General features: G+C 45.7%; 1 protein-coding gene across 2 annotated transcripts in view; it reads right to left on the minus strand.

The window, feature by feature from the left end:
* LOC117359446 (microsomal triglyceride transfer protein large subunit-like) overlaps positions 1–19,019 on the minus strand; it is a 166,877-nt gene that overhangs the window by 115,244 nt on the left and 32,614 nt on the right. For both annotated transcript variants that reach the window (XM_033942239.1, XM_033942240.1), the window contains exons 6-7: positions 12,503–12,642; positions 5,664–5,814 (exon numbers count right to left, since the gene is read on the minus strand). In XM_033942239.1, coding sequence (XP_033798130.1) covers positions 5,664–5,814; positions 12,503–12,642 — 291 coding nt within the window. The remainder of the gene's footprint in view (positions 1–5,663; positions 5,815–12,502; positions 12,643–19,019) is intronic.

The following is a 19,019-nucleotide window of genomic DNA, read 5'->3' on the forward strand; positions in this document are numbered from 1 at the left end:
CAAATACACCCCCTCCCTTTTTACTAAACCACAATAGTAGGTTTTAGCACAGGGAGTTACGCTGAATGCCTCGCGCTGCTCTCAATGCTCATAGGCTCCCTGCGCTAAAAAACAATATTGCGGTTTAGTAAAAGGGAGCCATAGTGCAAAATATAGACAGCAGATATAAATTCTCAAAACAGACACATTTTGATCACTAAATTGAAAATAAAATCATTTTTCCTATCTTTGCTGTTTGGTGATTTCATGAGTCTCTGGTTGCACTTTCTTCTTCTGACTGTGCATCCAATCTTTCTTCCTTTCTTTCAGCCTCCTGTATGTTTCCTCTCCTCCAGACCTCATTCTCTCCCCCAACTTTTTCTTTCTGTCTCCCTGTTCCCCCTTCTTTCTGTCTCTCTGTCTGCCCCCTTTCTTTCTTTCTCTGTGCCCTCCCCCATGCCACTCGGTTTGCTGCCACCGCCATCGGGGAATAGTCCCCAAGCCACCGCTGTTCCAAGCTTTCCCTGCAGAAGCGTCGCGCTGACCAGCATTCCGCTCCCTGACGTCAATTCTGACGTAGGAGAGGAAGTTCCGGGCCAACAAGGCATTTCTCCTCATTCCATCCAGCCTGAGCCCCATCTCTCCTTGATCCAGCATTTCCCTTCTGTGTCTGTCAGAATTACCATTCCACCTATTTTCCAGCATCCCCCTTCTTTGTGTCCATCTCACCTATATCCCTATCTCACCACTTTTTCAGAATCTTCATTATACGGATTTTTTAAAATAAAATAAAAAAAAAAAAAAGAAAAAAGGTCTTAGGGATATTTGGAGTATTGAGATTGGTCAGACAATTTCTGAATCTCAATGGCCACGATTTTGGTCCTGGAGATTAAGATCTACAAGGTCAGCATCTATGAATCAAACATGGTTGTTTTTATTACATAGAGTGTTCTGGACCCCAACGCGCCTGCAAAAAATAGATAGTACTAGATCTAATAGATGCTGGCATTGTAAATTAGAAATTGGGACGTTAGATCATTTAATCTTTTTCTGTCCCTGTGTAAACGCATTTTGGAATTCAATTTGGCCCCAAATTAATAAGTTACTAGAAAATCATGTAGGACTCTCATATGACACTATATTATTTGGCACTGCAATGAGAACTAAGAGTCCGATTTCAACAAACAATAATAAGCTATTACTAATATTAACAGGAGTCGCCATGCAACAAATCACTCAAAATTGGAAAGATTATACCAAATTAAATTATACGTTCTGGTGGAATTCTGTCTGTCATATTTATAAAATGGAAAAAATAATAGCGTTACAACAGGGAAATCTTCCTAATTTCAAGAAAATTTGGCAACCATTGACAAATTATTCTAATGATTAGTTTCTTAGCACAATGATAAAAATTATATATGAATGGGGTGGGAATTGATTAATTAATGGAAACATATTATATAAAAAGGGAAAAGGGAATTATATTCTATATGTTATTGTATAATCTTTATCATATTATATTTTAAATAATATGAATTATTAATGATAAAATTTTGATATGTAATAATTGATAATATTATATATGAATCAAATATTGTAAGAATGGAAAATTTATAAATAAAAATTTAAAAAAAAAAAAAAGAATCTTCATTTGTCTCTGTCCTTGTCTTTACCCCATGTTCACCATTTGCCCTTTCAATGTCTTTATCTCCCCCCCCCACACACACACTTTTTCAGTATTACTTCTATGTCTCTATTTCACCTCCTCTTCATGTCCCCTCTGTATCTCTATCCTTATTCAGTAGGTCCTGCTTACCCTTTCTCTTCTTTGTGTCACTATCTCCATTTTCAGCTTTCCCCCCTTTTCCATTGTTAATGCACCCTGTAGCCAGAATCTTTCCACCCTCCCTCCACTCCGGCCCAGCCCAGTATGAAAGATTTCCTTTTGTTTCCCTCCCCTCTCTCTTTCTCTCTCTCTTCTCCTCCCTCACCCACGAGTCCTGCATCTGGCCCTCTCCCTTCTACCTGCACCTGGCAACACCCCCCTGCTCCGCGGCTCTCTTAAGCAACTCGTCAGCAGCGGTGATCAAGACAAGCTACCGACATCGAGGCCTTCCCTCTACGAGTCCCGCCTTTGTGTAAAAAGGAAATTGAAACAAGCGGGACTCGCAGAGGGTAGGCCCCGACGCCAGAAGCTTGTGTCGATCGTTGTTGCCGAAGAGAGCCGCAGGTAGAAGGGAGAGGGAGATAGGAAGGCTGTAGAAGCTCCGGAGCATGACACCGAACCCGGCCAGGATGATTTCTTTTTCAGGCTGCTGCTGCCGCTGCCGCTGCCATCCCCCACCCGAAATGACAAAAAACAGCCTAATGCCCGCGTCGGGAAATAGCCATGCTGAGCAGTGAGCTCAGCACGTACACAGATGAAAGCCTTGCTTGCTGATTGGTCCGGCGGCACGGTGGGGCGGGGCCGCCGGACCAATCAGCAAGCAAGGCTTTCATCTGTGTACGTGCTGAGCTCACTGCTCAACATGGCTATTTCCCGACCCGACGCCAGACTTGTAAGCTCAGCTGCATGCTTGCATCGCCAGAATTTAGGTAGGTTGTTTTCATCCCCGTGGGAGTCCCGTGGGCAAGGGGGCGTCCCCGTGGGAGTCCCGTGGGTCAGGGGGGCATCCCCGTGGGAGTCCCGTGGGCCAGGGGGCGTCCCCGTGGGAGTCCCGTGGGCCAGGGGGGGAACCCGCGGGATCCCCGCGGGACCCGCGGGATCCCCGCGATCCCCGTTCCCGTGCAGACCTCTAATCTGCCCTTCTCCACTCCTCTTGGACCACACAGACTTTAAGGAACCATTGAAAAGATGAGACAACGGAGCAGCTAGAACCTCTCTGAGTTCCTTGAGTACCCTGGGATGTATCCCGTCAGGCCCCATCGCTTTGTCAATTTTTATTTTAGCTAGCTCCTCACAAACACAGAATCTTTCCGGATCTACTATACATCTATTCTCATTTGAATTGTCTTTCATCCATGAACACAGAACAGAAATAATTGTTAAGCAGGTCAGCCTTATCCTTTTCACCCTTGAGCCTCACTATGCCATTTTGACACTTCTTTCTACAATGTTTCCCCAAAAATAAGACAGTCTTATATTAATTTTGGGCCCAAAAAAGGCACTAGGTCTTATTTTCGGGTAGGTCTTATTTTTTTTTCATGCACAATGATCATCTCTTCCTTCCTCTCCTCCACCCCAATTCTTCCTATTTCCTTTCTCTCCCCATGTGTAGCATCTTTCCTCCCCTCTCACCCATCCCCTTGTGCAGAATCTTTCTATACCCCCTCCCTCCTGTGCAGAACCATTGAAGCTTCTATCCTTCCTTTCCTCCCTTCCCCCTGTGCAGCATCTTTCTATCCGAAGGGGATTACAGGGTATAGATAGAAGGTTACTCTACAGGACATAAGCGAAAAGCGTATGACAGTTTTAGGGTATGAGCACTATCAGGTCCTGGACCTGAGGGGCCAACGCGTGAGCGGACTGCCGGGCATGATGGACCTCCGGTCTGACCCGACAGGGGCAATTCTTATGTTCTTATCCCTTCCATCACCCCTGCCGCTGCTGACCCTTCCATCTCTCCCTCCCATACAAACCCCAACTGCGAGCCAAAATACCTGGAAGCAAACGGCACAGTCGGCAGTACAGGCTGGATCACAGCCTGCCCTTCTTACATCCTGGTGTTCCTCTGCCACATCACTGATGATGTTATCAACAACGCGATACAGAACGGCTGGGCGTGAGAAGGGCATGCAGCAATCCAGTCTGTGCTGCCAACACTGCTGTTTGTTTCCAGGTATTTCGGCTCGCGGTCGGGGTTCACATGGGAGGGGAAGATGGAAGGATCAGAGGGGGCGCACAGGGGAGGGAGCGCTGCTTCTGGCGACTAGGGCTTATTTTCAGTGGTAGGGCCTCAAAAAGTCTGACCATGTTAGCCCCTTCTACAGAAAACTTCATTGGCTTCCAATTGAAGCAAGGGTCATCTTCAAATTCACCTGCCTCTGCTTTAAAACCTTGACTGGATCATCCCTGATATACCTGTCACGTCACTTTGTGTTCCCAGGCTCTAACCGAACACACAATGCCCACCTGTTTGCCTTCCCCTCGCCAAAGGGATGTATTTACAAAAGATTCCTGGATAAAACCCTCTCTTTTCAAGCTGGCAAATGGAATGATTGCCTTACCACCCTCATCTCTCTTGCCCCATCCTACCTATCCTTCAGAAAATCTCTCAAAGCTTACCTCTTTGATAAATTTCTCTAACCCCATCCTTCCTTCCTTTCCTCTCCTTCCTCACCTATATACCTCTTCTTCCCCGGATCTTACTATCCTCATCCTGCACTCCCTTGTAACTGTATATATTCCTTTCTCTCCTCTCTTCATCCTTCCAAAGTATTTTAGATCAATGTAGTCTTGTTAGAATGTTTATTTCTTATTTTTCCTCTATCTCTATTTTTCACTTCTTTGTTATTCTCCAGGTACTTTAGTTTAGATTGTGAGCCTTCGGGACAGTAAGAGAATTTCTAAGTACTTATCTTACTTTTTAATTTTAATTGTTACTGTTACTAGTTACTTTACCCTGGTTAATCAGACTCTGCATCTTCGCTGTAAATGTACAGTCTCTTCTCCTGTAAACCGCTCTGAACTGTTTTGTGGTATTACAGTATACAAAAATAAAGTTATTATTATTATTAAGACCTACCCTGAAAATCATGCTAGGGCTTATTTTTGGGGTAGGTCTTATTTTTGGGGAAACACAGTATCACATATATAAAAAACATTTTGTCCCTCAGTTTTGCCATATTGGCTATCTTTTCTTCCATTTGCATTTTTGTTAAGTATGTATTCTTCCCAATTAATATTTCCAAACTAATAAAGTGTCTTTACTCATTTGTAAATTGGTCTCTACCAGAGCCTCTAATTCAGTAGCATAATTAAATGAAATAACTATTTCTGAAGTTTATAGGGCTGGGCGGGGATGGAAGAGATTACTGACGGGGACAGATTCAATTTCAGCAGTGACAGACAGGGATGGGTTTGATAACAGTGGGAACGGGTTTGATTTCTGTTCCCGTGCAACTCTCTACTTTAGAACAACTCAAGTAATAGAGACATTATTATTATCCACTTTAGATATTATGTGAAAAGGTATGGATAAGGGACAAAAGTTTTGTTTTGTTTCATTGGATGTGTCCTTAGTCGATGTGGATCTTTTGTTAGCCAAACTTCAGAGTTGTGGGATGAGAGGTGTGGTGGGGCAGGGGTCTCCAAAGTATGGCCCGCGGGCCACATCTGGTCCACAACATGATTTCATCCGGCCCGCGGAAGAATTGTGCGGAAATGGCCAATTGGACTAATTTCCCAATGAGAATCCGCAAAAAAAAAACCAACCCAGGGGTGTTGATAGATTTCAAATGCAGGTACATTAGACAGACTATTAGCACACCAGGGCAGATAGGGAAAATGCTTGAGTGCCTGATTTGTAACCCATTCTAAGCTTCTTTGGGAGGACAGGCTCAAAAACCAAATAAATATCAAGGCCAAGCGCACCTGCACAGTAAAACCCACAAAGGCTTCTTGGGGTTAGTTAGGGAGCCTTTCTTCAGCACTGGAAGCTGTTTAGTGCTACAGAACTTACCAATGGGCACTGGTGGCAGGTCCTCTTCAAGGGCTGGCCATTGATATTCGTTAGCTGATACTTTTCTGATAACTTAGCCAGTACCTCCTGGATGCTTTGACCAGATGTCTCAGCGGGGCCTGCAGCTGAAGATACCAGCTCTACTTGCTGTCTGTAGAGGAACGGTAATATAATATGTATTACTTTACTGAAAGTCAGGAGATCATTTCAGGGTATGAATACAACAGTACTGGGAAAGAGTCATGTGGGAAGAAATTTTACAAAACTTTTTCCCATGTGTAAAGCCAGTTTTACACACAGAAAAGTCATTATATAAAATTGTGTGGCCATTCATATCTATACATGTTATTTATACATGTGCAAAAAGAAACAAAAAACAATGTGGAGAAATGATGTTCCAGAGATGGACTTTATTAAATATTAAAATAATATTAAAACTTTCTCCACATTGTTTTTTGTTTCTTCTTGGATTTGTTTGTGGAGATCATTGGGTCAATTCTCTTGTTTTCATTTATATATGTGCTACACATATGAAGTGTACACATATACATTTACACCTTGTTTGGAGCAGCTGTCAATTTGTCAGCATTTGCACATTTTTCAGGGTAGTTTTGGAAGCATATTTTGCAAAGAAACACATGAACCTAATGCTGCCTTAATTAAAAAGGTGCCTTTTTGGACTTTTCACATAGGTGCCCTGTTATAAAATCTGGCCAATGGAATCTAAAAGCACCCCTATTATATCTAAACACTTGTTTCTTCTGAAATTCTAATGCATGCCACTGTAGCTTACAGACGCCCAATATACAGCTGAAGCCCCACCATCAGTGAAGCAAGTAAGAACCCAGTCAGAGCCATGCTGTACAAGGAAGGAGAAATTAGGTTCTTACCTGCTAATTTTCTTTCTGTTAGCTTGTAGACTAGTATAGTCCTTACGAATGGGTAATATGCCTCACCAGCAGGTGGAGACTGAAATCAAACTTGTATATCAGTATAGGATCCCCTCTTGCTACTCCAGTTTGCCAAAAAGCCAAGCAGAACCTAGGAAATTTCTTAACTGAAAAATAGTAAATGACACTCCAAACAGGAGTGTAAGAAAACAACAAACATCTTTAAACATTAGAACATGTATAGAACTTGATCCTGGAAGTAAAACATCCCCACAGCTCACCAGCTAAGCTAGCCGAGCCATCGCCGCTGTCCTTAATTCTCCCCGGCCCTAGAAAAATATTAGAACCCGCAGAAAAATTCAAAATCTGCACACAAGTAAAAACCCACAAACACCACACAAAGATAAACAGGGTGGGGGACTATACCAGTCCACAAGCTAACAGAAAGAAAATTAGCAGGTAAGAACCTAATTTCTCCTTCTGTGTCGCTTGGTAGACTGGTATAGTCCTTAAGAATGGGATGTACCAAAGCAGTACCCATCAAGGGTGGGACCCCCAAACGGCGACTGGTATAGTCCTTACAAATGGGACGTATCAAAGCAGAACCCATCAAGGGTGGGACCCCAAAGGGCCGACACCAGAACACGTTCACCGAATACTGCATCCCGACGCGTGTGAACATCCACACGGTAGTGTCTGACAAAGGAATGCAGAGAAGACCAAACTGCAGCCTTGCAAATATCCACTGGAGGCACTAGAGAAGACTCAGCCCAAGAAGCTGCCTGACCCCTAGTGGAATGAGGCTTGGGAAAGTCTGGAACAGGCTTCTTCTTCAGAAGATAAGCGGAAGCGATAGTCTCCTTGATCCAGCGTGCAATAGTAGCCTGAGAAGCGCCATCCCCCTTACGAGGACCCACTAGAAGGACAAAGAGATGATCTGATTTCCTGATCTTCCAGGTCCTTTGCACATAAGAGTGAAGGACCCGACTGACAACCAAATTGCACAGCTGTCTCTGCTCAGAAGATCCCTCCCAATAACCTAACACTGGGAGGACTACAGATTGATTCACATGAAAAGGAGAAACTGCTTTTGGCACAAAGGAAGAACAGGCCTCAAGACAACCTACTTCCTAGAAAACTCCAAGAAGGGAGCCTTTCAAGAGAAAGCCTGCAGCTCAGAAACACATCTAGCTGAAGTAAAGACCACCAAGAAGGCCATCATAAGAGTAAGGTCATTCAAAGAGCAGTCACTATCGGTTCAAAAGGAGGGCGCACCACAATGGACAGAACCAGATTCAGATCCCAAGATGGAACAGAGAGTCGTACGGTAGGCCTGAGCAACTTGGCCGCCTGCAAGAAGTGAATCACATCAGGAATAGCAGTCAAACGCTGACCTTTCAAGAACCCAGAGAGAAGACCAAGCCAGTCCCCTATCAAGGCCATCCTGAAAGAACTCTTAAGATGTTAGACAGGGAAGCGCGAAAAGAGACCACTCCACACGCATCACACCACTCCTCAAATAGATGCCAAACCCTCACATAAGCCCGAGAGGTGGAAAGCCTCCAGGACCTCAAGAGCGTTGCGATCACTTTATCAGAATACCACTTCTTACCTAGGCGACCCCTTTCAAGAGCCAAGCCGTAAGACAAAAGGGACCCGGATCGAACATTGGAATGGGACCCTAAGTTAGAAGGTCATCCAAGAAAGACAGAGGAAGAGGATCCACCATCAGATGCCTCACCAGATCCACATACCACAGTCGTCGAGGCCAATCTGGAGCCACAAGAACCATGAGGCCCGGATGGCAAATTATGCGGAGAAGAACTCTGCCCACTAATGGCCATGGAGGGAACATATACAACAGCCTCTCCATTGGCCATGGTTGAGCCAGAGCATCCAGGCCCTGAAGACTGAAGAAGCGAGGCGTTTTGGCTTTGACACTTGTGGCCATCCGGTCCATGAGGGGCTGGCCCAAGATTGCACTATCAACTGAAAGGCCATGGGGCTTAGACACCACTCTCCAGGATCTAGCACGTGATGACTTAGGAAGTCCACCTGAACATTCTCCACTCCAACTGAGATCTCTTGAAGGTGCGACTCCGCCAAGACCTTGAGTAGAGTCGCCTCCTGCGCCACCAAAGTGCTCCTGGTGCCCCCCTGATGATAGACATAAGCCACCGCCGTGGCATTGTCCCACAGAACCCTGACTGACTTGCCCATCAGAAAGGACTAGAAGGCTAGCAGCGCCAGACAGATGGCTCTCCAAAACACTGATCGACCAAGAAGCCTCCTCCATGGACCAGGTGCCTTGAACTGAGTGACCTAGACACTGAGCCCCCCCCCCAACCGAGAAGACTGGCATCCATGAGCAGCACCGTCTACTGTGGCTGATCCAGACTCTCCCCTTGTACAAGATGGGGGGGGTCTGAAGCCACCAGCGAAGACTACCCTGAGCTAAGCCCGGAAGCGGAACAGGGTGATCCAAACTGTGCCTCTAAGGTGACCACCTCCGAAGAAGAGCATACTGAAGAGGACGCATGTGGGCTCACGATCACCTCACTACATCGAGGGAGGCTGCCATCGACCCCAAGACTTGGAGGAAATCCAACGCCTGAGGACACCGGGATGCCATAAGTAGGCAAATTGGAGATTGCAATTTGCTTACCTGGGCCTCCGGCAGGAAGACCTTCCCCAAGGAGGTGTTGAACAGGACCCCAAGATATTCCAGACTCTGAGATGGAGACAACCTGCTCTTTGCAAGGTTGACTACCCATCCCAGCAACTGCAGAAACTCCACCACCCGAGCCATGACCCAAGTGCTCTCCTGGATCGACTTGGCTCGAATAAACCAGTTGTCCAGATAAGGATGAACAAGAATGCCCTCTTTGCGTAACGCTGCCACAATGACCACCACCACCTTGGTGAACGTCCACGGAGCCATGGCCAGACCAAAGGGAAGTGCACAGAACTGATAGTGTTGCCCCAAGATCACAAAGCGCAGGAAGCGATGATGGGAGGCCTGAATAGGAATGTGTAAGTAGGCCTCAGTCAGATCTAGACAGGTCAGAAATTCCCCCCAGCTGAACCACCAGAATCACAGACCACAGAGTTTCCATGCAGAAGGAAGGCACGTAAAAAGCCCTGTTGACCCCCTTCAAATCCAGGGTGGGCCGAAAGGTCCCTACTTTCTTTGGCACCACAAAGTAAATCAAGTACCAACCTGTGCCACACTCCATCGAGGGAATTGGAACCACCGCGTGAAGATCCAACAATCTTTGAAAGGTCTGGCAAAAAGCCTGCTGCTTCCATGCCACCAGCAAGGGAGAAGTGAGAAAATGGTCTGGCATTGTCCAGGCGAACACTAGAGCATAGCCATCCCTGATCACTTCCAGAACCCACTGATCGGACGTGATGTCTGTCCACTGTGGATAAAAGTCTCTCAACAAGGCGCCCACTGGAACCAAGACGGGCGCCGGCAAGGAATCATTGTGCAGGACGGGCGGCAGGGGACCCAGCGGGGGCACTACCTGCACCTCGGCGGGCCCCACGAAAGGAATGCATGTGCTGGAAGAACATACCTCTTGAGAGCCCAGGAGACTGAAAAGAAGCAGCCCCTTGACTGGAACGGAAACGGCGGAAAACAAGCCCACGAGCAGCGCCGCCTTGAGCCAGTGGCCTAGGCCTATCCTCAGGCAAACGAGGCACTTTAGAATCAGTGAGAGTCTGAACCAACTTGTCCAGGTCCTCACCAAACAAGAAAGATCCTTTAAAAGGAAACTTTGCCAACTTAACTTTGGACGCCAAATCCGCAGACCAAGCACGAAGCCACAAGGTACAGTGTGCTGCCACTCCTAAGGCCAGAGACTTGGCAGAAGCTCGCAAGAGGTTATACATGGCATCTGAGAGATAAGAAGCACCCAATTCAATTTTTTGGCAACTTCTTGCCTTAGCAAATCCCAATTCTCAGATTTATCATCAAGTACATGCTGGGCCCAACGAAAACACATCCGAGCCACCAGCCTGCCACACATAGCTGTCTGGACCGACAGAGCTGTCACATCAAAACTCTGTTTAAGGAGGGACTCCAACTTACGCTCCTCCGGGTCCTTCAAGGCCACACCGCACTCAACAAGCATGGTATGCTACTTAGAGATGACCAAGACCACCACTACAGGTGACTTCAGTGTATCCCTATACCCTTCCAGAATGGGATACAGCAGGCCATTGAGCACACAAAGCGAAAAGGGGCTTCCGGCACCTGCCACTGTGCGAGCATGATGTCCCGAATATCCTGATGCATAGGAAAACAGCGGGAAGCAGAGCGAATCCCCTTAAGAAAGGGGGCTCTGACACGGGGTCCTCAAAGTGCAAAACCGAGGAGACCTGAATGATTAACTCATGTAGCTCTTCCCACTGAAAAATGCACACTACAGATGCATCTTTGCCAGCTGGGCGGTGCTTGAACCCCTAGCCGGCGGAATCTGGCCCCCCAAGAGGATCCTGGAATTCTCCCCAACGGTCCAGGTCCTCATCAATCACTTCGTGCTCCTCTGGGAAAAAATCCTCATCTCAAGAGACCCTCGGGTGTTTGGATGAGAGAGGAGTAGAGGGGGGCAAAACTGCCACTGTGGGAGCCGCACCAGGGAAGACGTCGAGGGAAGACGTCGAGAGTAACCCCCCCCCACGAGACCCCCAGCACGGAACCTCCTACCGCCAGCACATAAGCTTTACAAAGTGCTAACATAAATTCAGGGGGAAAGACCCCTGGCGGCCCCAAGGGACTTCCTGCCCCAACAGGGGACCCTGACATACCTTGCACCCCTGTATTTCCAGAACAGGGGAAAGGTCACCTGAAGTAACTGAAATGAATGAGGAGGTTCCTGCCAAAACTGGACCTGAAACAGTTAAAATTGGAGCTCCTGCGGCCTGTCATGTCTGAAAAGCCTGGGACTTTCCTGACACTGAGGCCGAGGAACCGATGCGAGGGACCGATGTGAGGAACCGATGTGAGGACCAATGCAAAAAGGGAATCCCCAGCCGAACCGGCGGTAAGGAAATCCTTTTCTCCCTGACCATCAGCGGCTGGGGAACCCCCCTCGTGGGCGTTGGGGGAAACCCAGGCTTCCCCACAATCCGAAGCCGAACCATGAGGCACATGCGGCGGGGTGCCCTGGCCGCCAGCATCCGCTGCCAACGAGGCTTCTCCACCACTCCGGCCTGCACAACGCTTGCACAGGCCGGCCACGAGTACCTCGCGCCTGGAGCACAAGGAGCACTTTTCCCTTTAAAAGAGCTCATTGTGCTGAAAACCACCCTAGCTGTAAAGAAAGTGCCGGTTAGTTAAGAAAACCCCAGAAAAAAAGGCAGTTTTAAAGGGAAATGAGCCTCAGGACTTTTTTGTTATTTCTTTTTACTTAGTCAGAACAGACTCCATGGTTCTCAAAGCTGGAGGGCTGACCAACCAGGGGGCCAGGTCGCCTGCTGAGGCCCTCTACAAAAATATGGAGAGATGGAGGAAGATGAGGGAAGGGACCCAGCATGAGACCCGCCGGGTTTAACACCCCTGAGGTCGGATGGATCTCCAAACAGAACCCACCCAAGCTCTATCTGGCACAAAAAGGGGAATCAGGAGTCCACAAACAAAATTTCAACAATGCTAAGAGGGGAGCTAAAAAGTCTTACCACCTGCTACCGGAGACAGAGGAAAACTGGAGTAGCAAGATGGGATCCTATACTGATATACAAATTTGATCTCAGTCTCCACCTGCTGGTAGCAGTGAGGCATATTACCCATTCGTAAGGACTATACCAGTCTACCAAGTGATACAGAATACTGTATTCTGTTCTCTCTAAGCCAAGTGGGATTCATTCAACTGCATTACGCCTTCCAATCAAAGCCACAGAAAGATAAAGTGACAGCAGAGGCAATCAGAGTCTTATGGGACAAACCTGGAAGTTATTATGGTCTCAATGTAAATTGAATGATTTAGAGAAAATATCTGAATTTCTTCTGAAACCACTGACTGAATAAGGCCATCTTTCAAAGAGTAAGTGCTTGTACTCGTGGGCTGCCACTGAACTCCAAAGATCTGAAAATAAAAAGGCACAGTATGTCACCCATCTGTTTGCTTTTCTCTCCAGGATCTTATTCTGAAAGTGTTCACTACAATTTAATAGAAATCCTATTTACTTGACATCCCACATTCACTGCTGAGACATGATGTGTTATGTCAATGGGGGTGGAAAAGACCTCATGTATTGGCAATTAATATGAGCATGATGAAGCCAAAATTGTAAAATCATCATGCAAGATTACATCATATACAATATAAACTGCCTTTCTGTGGCTGGCACTGTGGCAAATTGACGACTGCCCTGTTTGTGATGCCACTGTTTAATCATGAAAGGGTGTAACCTGCACAGAGTGGCAGTAGAATGGATGAACTGTGCAAGTTTTTATCTGCTGTAATTTGCTTATAGTCAACCAGTGGCGTATGAAGGGGGGGCAAGGGGGCAGTCTGCCCCGGGTGCCATGTTGGTCAGGGTGCCCACACCCTTCCTCCTCTCCGCCCCCGCTTCTCTCCCCCTCCCAACGTGCGCAGCCCCCTTCCCTTCCCCCATACCTCTATCTGACGTTTTACTTGCAGCCATCAACAACATGCTCCTCGTGACCCCATCAGCTCTCCTGCTGACATCACTTCCAGGTACCACACATAGAAAGTTATGTCAGAGGGAGAGCCGACAGGGTCGCGAGGAGCACATTGTTGACTTTCATGAACAACATAAAAGCATAAGAATAGCCTTATTGGGTCAGACCAATGGTCCATCAAGCCCGTTCTCATAGTGGCCAATCCAGGTCACTAGTACCTGGCCAAAATCCAAGGATTAGCAATATTCCATGATACCAATACAAGGCAAGTAGTGGCTTCCCCCATGTCTTTCTCAATAACAGACTATGGACTTTTCCTCCATGAATTTGTCCAAACCTTTCTTAAAACCAGTTACGCTATCTCTTACCACATCCTCTGGCAACGCATTCCAGAGCTTAACTATTCTCTGAGTGAAAAAAAATTTCCTCCTATTGGTTTTAAAAGTATTTCCCTGTAACTTCATCCCCTAGTCTTTGTAATTTTTGATGGAGTGAAAAATCGATCCACTTGTACCCGTTCTACTCCACTCAGGATTTTGTAGATGTCAATCATATCTCCCCTCAGCCGTCTCTTTCCAAGTTGAAGAGCCCTAACCGTTTTAGTCTTTCCTCATATGAGAGGAGTTCCATCCCCTTTACCATCTTGGTTGTTCTTCTTTGAACCTTTTCTAGCGCCACTATATCTTTCTTGAGATAAGGAGATCAGAATTGAACGCAATACTCCAGATGAGGTTGCACCATGGAGAGATATAGGGGCATTATAACATTCTTAATCTTGTTAACCATCCCTTTTTAAATAATTCCTAGCATCCTGTTTGCTTTTTTGGCCGCTGCCGCACATTGGGGGGGAAGGTTTCATCGTGTTGTCTACGATGATACCCAGATCCTTTTCTTGGGCGCTAATCCCCAAGGTAGACCCTAGCATCCGGTAACTGTGATTCAGGTTATTCTTCCCAATGTGCATCACTTTGTATTTGTCCACATTAAATTTCATCTGCCATTTGGATGCCCAATCTTCCAATTTCCTAAGGTCCGCCTGCAATTTTTCACAATCCACATGCATTTTGACAACTTTGAACATTTTAGTGTCATCTGCAAATTTAATCACCTCACTCGTCATTCCAACAACAACAACTTCAACTAAAGGTACGGGGGAAGGGAAGAGAGTGGGGTGGAGGTCAACTTTAGTCAGGTAGCTAGCGGGATATAGTTAGGACATCAAAGACTTTGCTTATTATAAAACAAATTAAAGGAAGTATCATCAACCTTTTCTAGCGAGATTTTTGTAGCCTTTTGTTGCTTCCCTAGAATCTGCCTTTGTTTGGTTTTTCTGTTTCATTTGCTACTATCTGGCCAACCAAGTAATTATAGAAGTCAAGCGGAATTTTTCTTTGAAAATCAGGTACTGGTAGTGGGCCAGCAGTCTCGGCATTGCCATCCTCGCCAGGTGAGGCGCCACCCAAGAGAAGCTATGAGGTGGCTCTGGAAGCATGGTCCCCTCATCCGGGATACTTCTTCCCATGTATCTTTCACCTGCAAACTGGCCAGTGGCTACAAAGCTGTTATGCGCCTGTAAGTACTGCAAGAACTTTTAAAATTGGCATCCTTGCATGTTAAAGCTTTACAGGGGGGTAGTAAACTCACAGCGGTGCATTCTGAAATGCTGGCTGCCCCTAGTTTTTGCATGTCCAGATATTCAGTGCCAGGCAGGGCCATAGCAAGGTATATATAGCTGATGCAGCTGCACAGGACTTAAGGGTAGTGGAGGACATTCAAAATGGTCATGAGCTCTAGCAGTAGTCTACCACTAGAGGTTGCAGCCACTATTTTGAACCTGAAACTAGTACAGGTAGCAATGACTGAGGACTGCTGCTGCCCATCCCACACTATATTTTGTGAAACCAGAAATTATATCAAGGAGGGACTCGGCAGAGGGAGGCCTCAGTGCAGGCCTCTGAAGATTATTCTCCATAGTATGGCTGAGGACTCCTGAAAGTAAAATAGGCGCAGGCTGAGAGGGAAGCTGGGCAGGAAGGTTTAGGTATGCTAACCCATGCTCAAATTTTTTTTTTTTTTTTTTTTTTTTTACTGTGGGAACAAGACTTTTAACCACTCCTGTGGGGCAGTAAAAGGCCTTGCTGTTGTAAACTAGGCAAAAGTGTTCCTGTTCCCATGGATTTCCTGCGGTTTGCCACAGTAACCTGTCCCTGTGTCATTCTCTAGGTAGGGCTAAATCTGTACTGGGACTGGTGTTATTCAACATATTTATAAATGATAAAAAACATGACGGCAGATAAAGGTCAAATGGCCCATCTAGTCTGCCCATCCACAGTAACCATTATCTCTTTCTCTCTCTGAGAGATCCCATGTGCCTATCCCAGGCCCTCTTGAATTCAGACACAGTCTTCGTTTCCACCACCTCTTCCGGGAGAGGTGTTCCATGCATCTACCACCCCTTCTGTAAAAAAGTATTTCCTCAGATTACTCCTGAGCCTATCACCTCTTAACTTCATCCTATGCCCTCTCATTGCAGAGTTTCCTTTCAAATGAAAGAAACTCGACTCATGCACATTTATATTATGTAGGTATTTAAATGACTCTATCTTATCTCCCCTCTCCCGCCTTTCCTCCAAAGTATACAGATTGAGATCTTTAAGTCTGTCCCCATACGCCTTATCACGAAGACCACACACCATTTTAATAGCCTTCCTCTGGTCCGACTCCATCTTTTTTATATCTTTTTGAAGGTGCGGCCTCCAAAATTGTACACAATATTCTAAATAAGGTCTCACCAGAATCTTATACAGAGGCATCAATACCTCCTTTTTCCTACTGGCCATACCTCTCCCTATGCACCTTAGCATCCTTCCAGCTTTCGCCTTCACCTTTTCAACCTGTTTGGCACACCCAAGTCCCGCTCTTCCGTCGTGCACATAAGATCTTCACCCCCTAAATTGTACCGTTCCCTTGGGTTTTTGCATTTCTTAACATTAAATTTTAGCTGCCAAATTTCAGAAATCATAATTACAAGTGAGGTGATTAAATTTGCAGATGATATCTCCTTATGAGAGGCATAGAGGGGTATGGGTGACTTAATTTACGCCAGATGTACACCTGGCAGGGCCTCCGCGTGTGCGGATTGCCGGACTTGATGGACCAAGTTTTGATCCGGTGATGGCGGTTCTTATGTTCATATATTAAACTCTTCAAAGTTGTTAAAACAAATTCGGACTGTGAAAAATTGCAGGAAGACCTTAGGAAATTGGAAGACTAGGCATTCAAATGGCAGATGAAATTTAATGTGGACAAATGCAAAGCGTTACACATTGGGAAGAATAATCAAAATCACAGTTACCGGATGCAAGGTTCCATCAGTACTCAAGAAAAAAGATCTAGGTGTCACCTGAGAGCAGGCCTGCACAACTCCGGCCCTTGAGGGCCGAATCCAGTTGGGTTTTCAGGATTTCCCCAGTGAATTTGCATGAGATCTATTTGCCAGAGCAGGAGAATTGGAGCAGAGAAGAGAGCAGAGTGGCCAGAGCTGGAGAATCAGGGCAGAGAGCAGGGCGGCCAGAGCAGGAGAATCAGGGCAGAGAAGAGAGCAGAGCGGCCAGAGCTGTAGAATTGGGGCAGAAAGCAGGGCAGCCAGAGCTGGAGAATCGGGGCAGAGAGCAGGGTTTTAGCACAAGCGACTGGTCCTCACCAGTCGCTAGTTTTTTGATTGGTCAGCCAGTCTGTGTGCCAGAAGAAGTTTTGTGAATCGCGTCCTTCCTGCTTTGCATGCCGATTCCCCTTATTTGCATGCACATATCGGGATCGGATCGGTACACAGGTTAGTGAATTGGGTCGGAGGGAAACTAGGACACAGAGGGCTCGCAAACCGATCGGTTTGCTTAGTGAATCTAGCCCTTAGAGATTACACTTACTGGACTGGAAAATCAGGGCTGAACAGTATTCTGCAATGGGCATTCCAGGATTGATACCCTTTATAGACTAGCACAGTGGTCCTTAAACTTGTCCCAGGGGACCCCCCCAGCCAGTCGGTTTTTCAAGATAATGCATATGCATAAGCGAGAGCTGCCTATAAAGTAGGTAGTAGGCATGTAAATTTTTCTCATGCAGATTCATTAGGAATGTCTTGAAACCCCGATTGGCTGGGGGTCCCCCAGGACAGGTTTAAGAACCACTGGAATAGCACATAGCACCAAGATCTGCACTGAACTTTGGACATGAGGAGTTATATGAGTAAGTTGAGCACGGATCCACACTGATCTATAACACTGCATGCATTTCAAGGGAATGCCCCAGACCTGTCCATCTCCATGGCCATGCCCCCACCGCAGATCCGGGCGGAAATACTTAGGCGCTATTATGTAAATGGAAGCATGTGCTTGAGTGGATTTGCCATTTCTGCCCCATTTCAGCACCCTGCATCCATTAGAACTCTTTTAAGTGCAACATTTGGTACCATATATTGAATTCCCCTGATTATGTATTGTGCGTCCTGCTGAGATATGGCAATCGCTGAGCCAGTGCTTCGTAACAAGCAGCAGCTGTCTGACAGAAACTTATGCAAGCCTTGCTCCTTGGAATGGAGAGCAAAGATTATTTGCAAATGGTAAAACAGAGATAATTTTAAAAAAGAAGTGGAGCCAAGTCAAAAAAAAAAAAATAAAAATTTCTGGCTCAAGACTAAATCTTGACCTTGTGCATGGGAAGAAGAGAGAAAAGGATTTAATGACACCAATGCAGAACTTCAGCAGTCACCCTTCTGAGGACAAAAGTATCAAAAGGTACATTCAGTCAGTGAGACAAGTGGATATTAGCCACTAATCTCCGATGAACTGGGTTCAAATCTAGTTGCTACTTAATATACGATGGAACTTAAGCTTGTAACACTAATGTAATAAATGAACATCAACTTACAAATTTGACTCTACATCAAGCCACACAATGTATTTGTTTTTAGGAGGAAAAGACTTCAGTGGCTTAATATGTCAAATGGAAACAAATGCAGCCTCAAAATGAGCCCATCATTGTCAGACTTTAAAAAATCCCTTATTTTATATATATATCTTCTTAATGACACCCTAAACTAGTGACATAAAATTGACGTCATGAAATTGGATACTTTTACGAGGAGCCGCTGAAAAATTCTCAGTCCAGCCAACAAAGTTGGGGCAGTCTTCATTGAGGACTACACTTAGTCCAGTGATTTTCAACTTTTTTCATTCCATCGGAAAAATACAGAACAAAAAAAAAGTAGAAAATGGCTGAACTAAGCATATAGCCCTCATGGAGATTGCCCCAACTTTGTTGGTTGGGCTGAGAACTTTCAGCAGTCCCTCATACACACTTAAATATTTTTACATAGCATCCAACTACACATTCGTCATAATATGATTTTTGTACTGCAGCAAACGCTTTGTAGTGTAAGTGGTGGCACGCTTATCTTTTAAAGGCTCAATGAAGCCATCAATTTCGCCGACTGGCTTCTTCAGAAACCTTCATATAATCACCACATAAATTTCATTTGCTTTACTGGAACAAATGCCAATTATGTGGCGATTGTATGAGGGTTCCTGAAGAAGCCAGTCGGTGAAATTGATGGCTACGTTGAGCCTTTAAAAAATGCGTGCCACCACTTAAACTACAAAGTAAAGCGTTTGCTGTAGTACAAAAATCATATTACGAAGAGTATGCAGTTGGATACTATTTAAGTGTGCAAAAGTATCCAATTTCATGTATTCAATTTAAATGTCACTAGTTTGGGGTGTCATTAAGATATATAAAATAAGGGTGTTTTTTTAAAGACCA

This window comes from Geotrypetes seraphini, chromosome 4 (assembly GCF_902459505.1).
Source record: "Geotrypetes seraphini chromosome 4, aGeoSer1.1, whole genome shotgun sequence".
Lineage (NCBI taxonomy): Eukaryota > Metazoa > Chordata > Amphibia > Gymnophiona > Dermophiidae > Geotrypetes > Geotrypetes seraphini.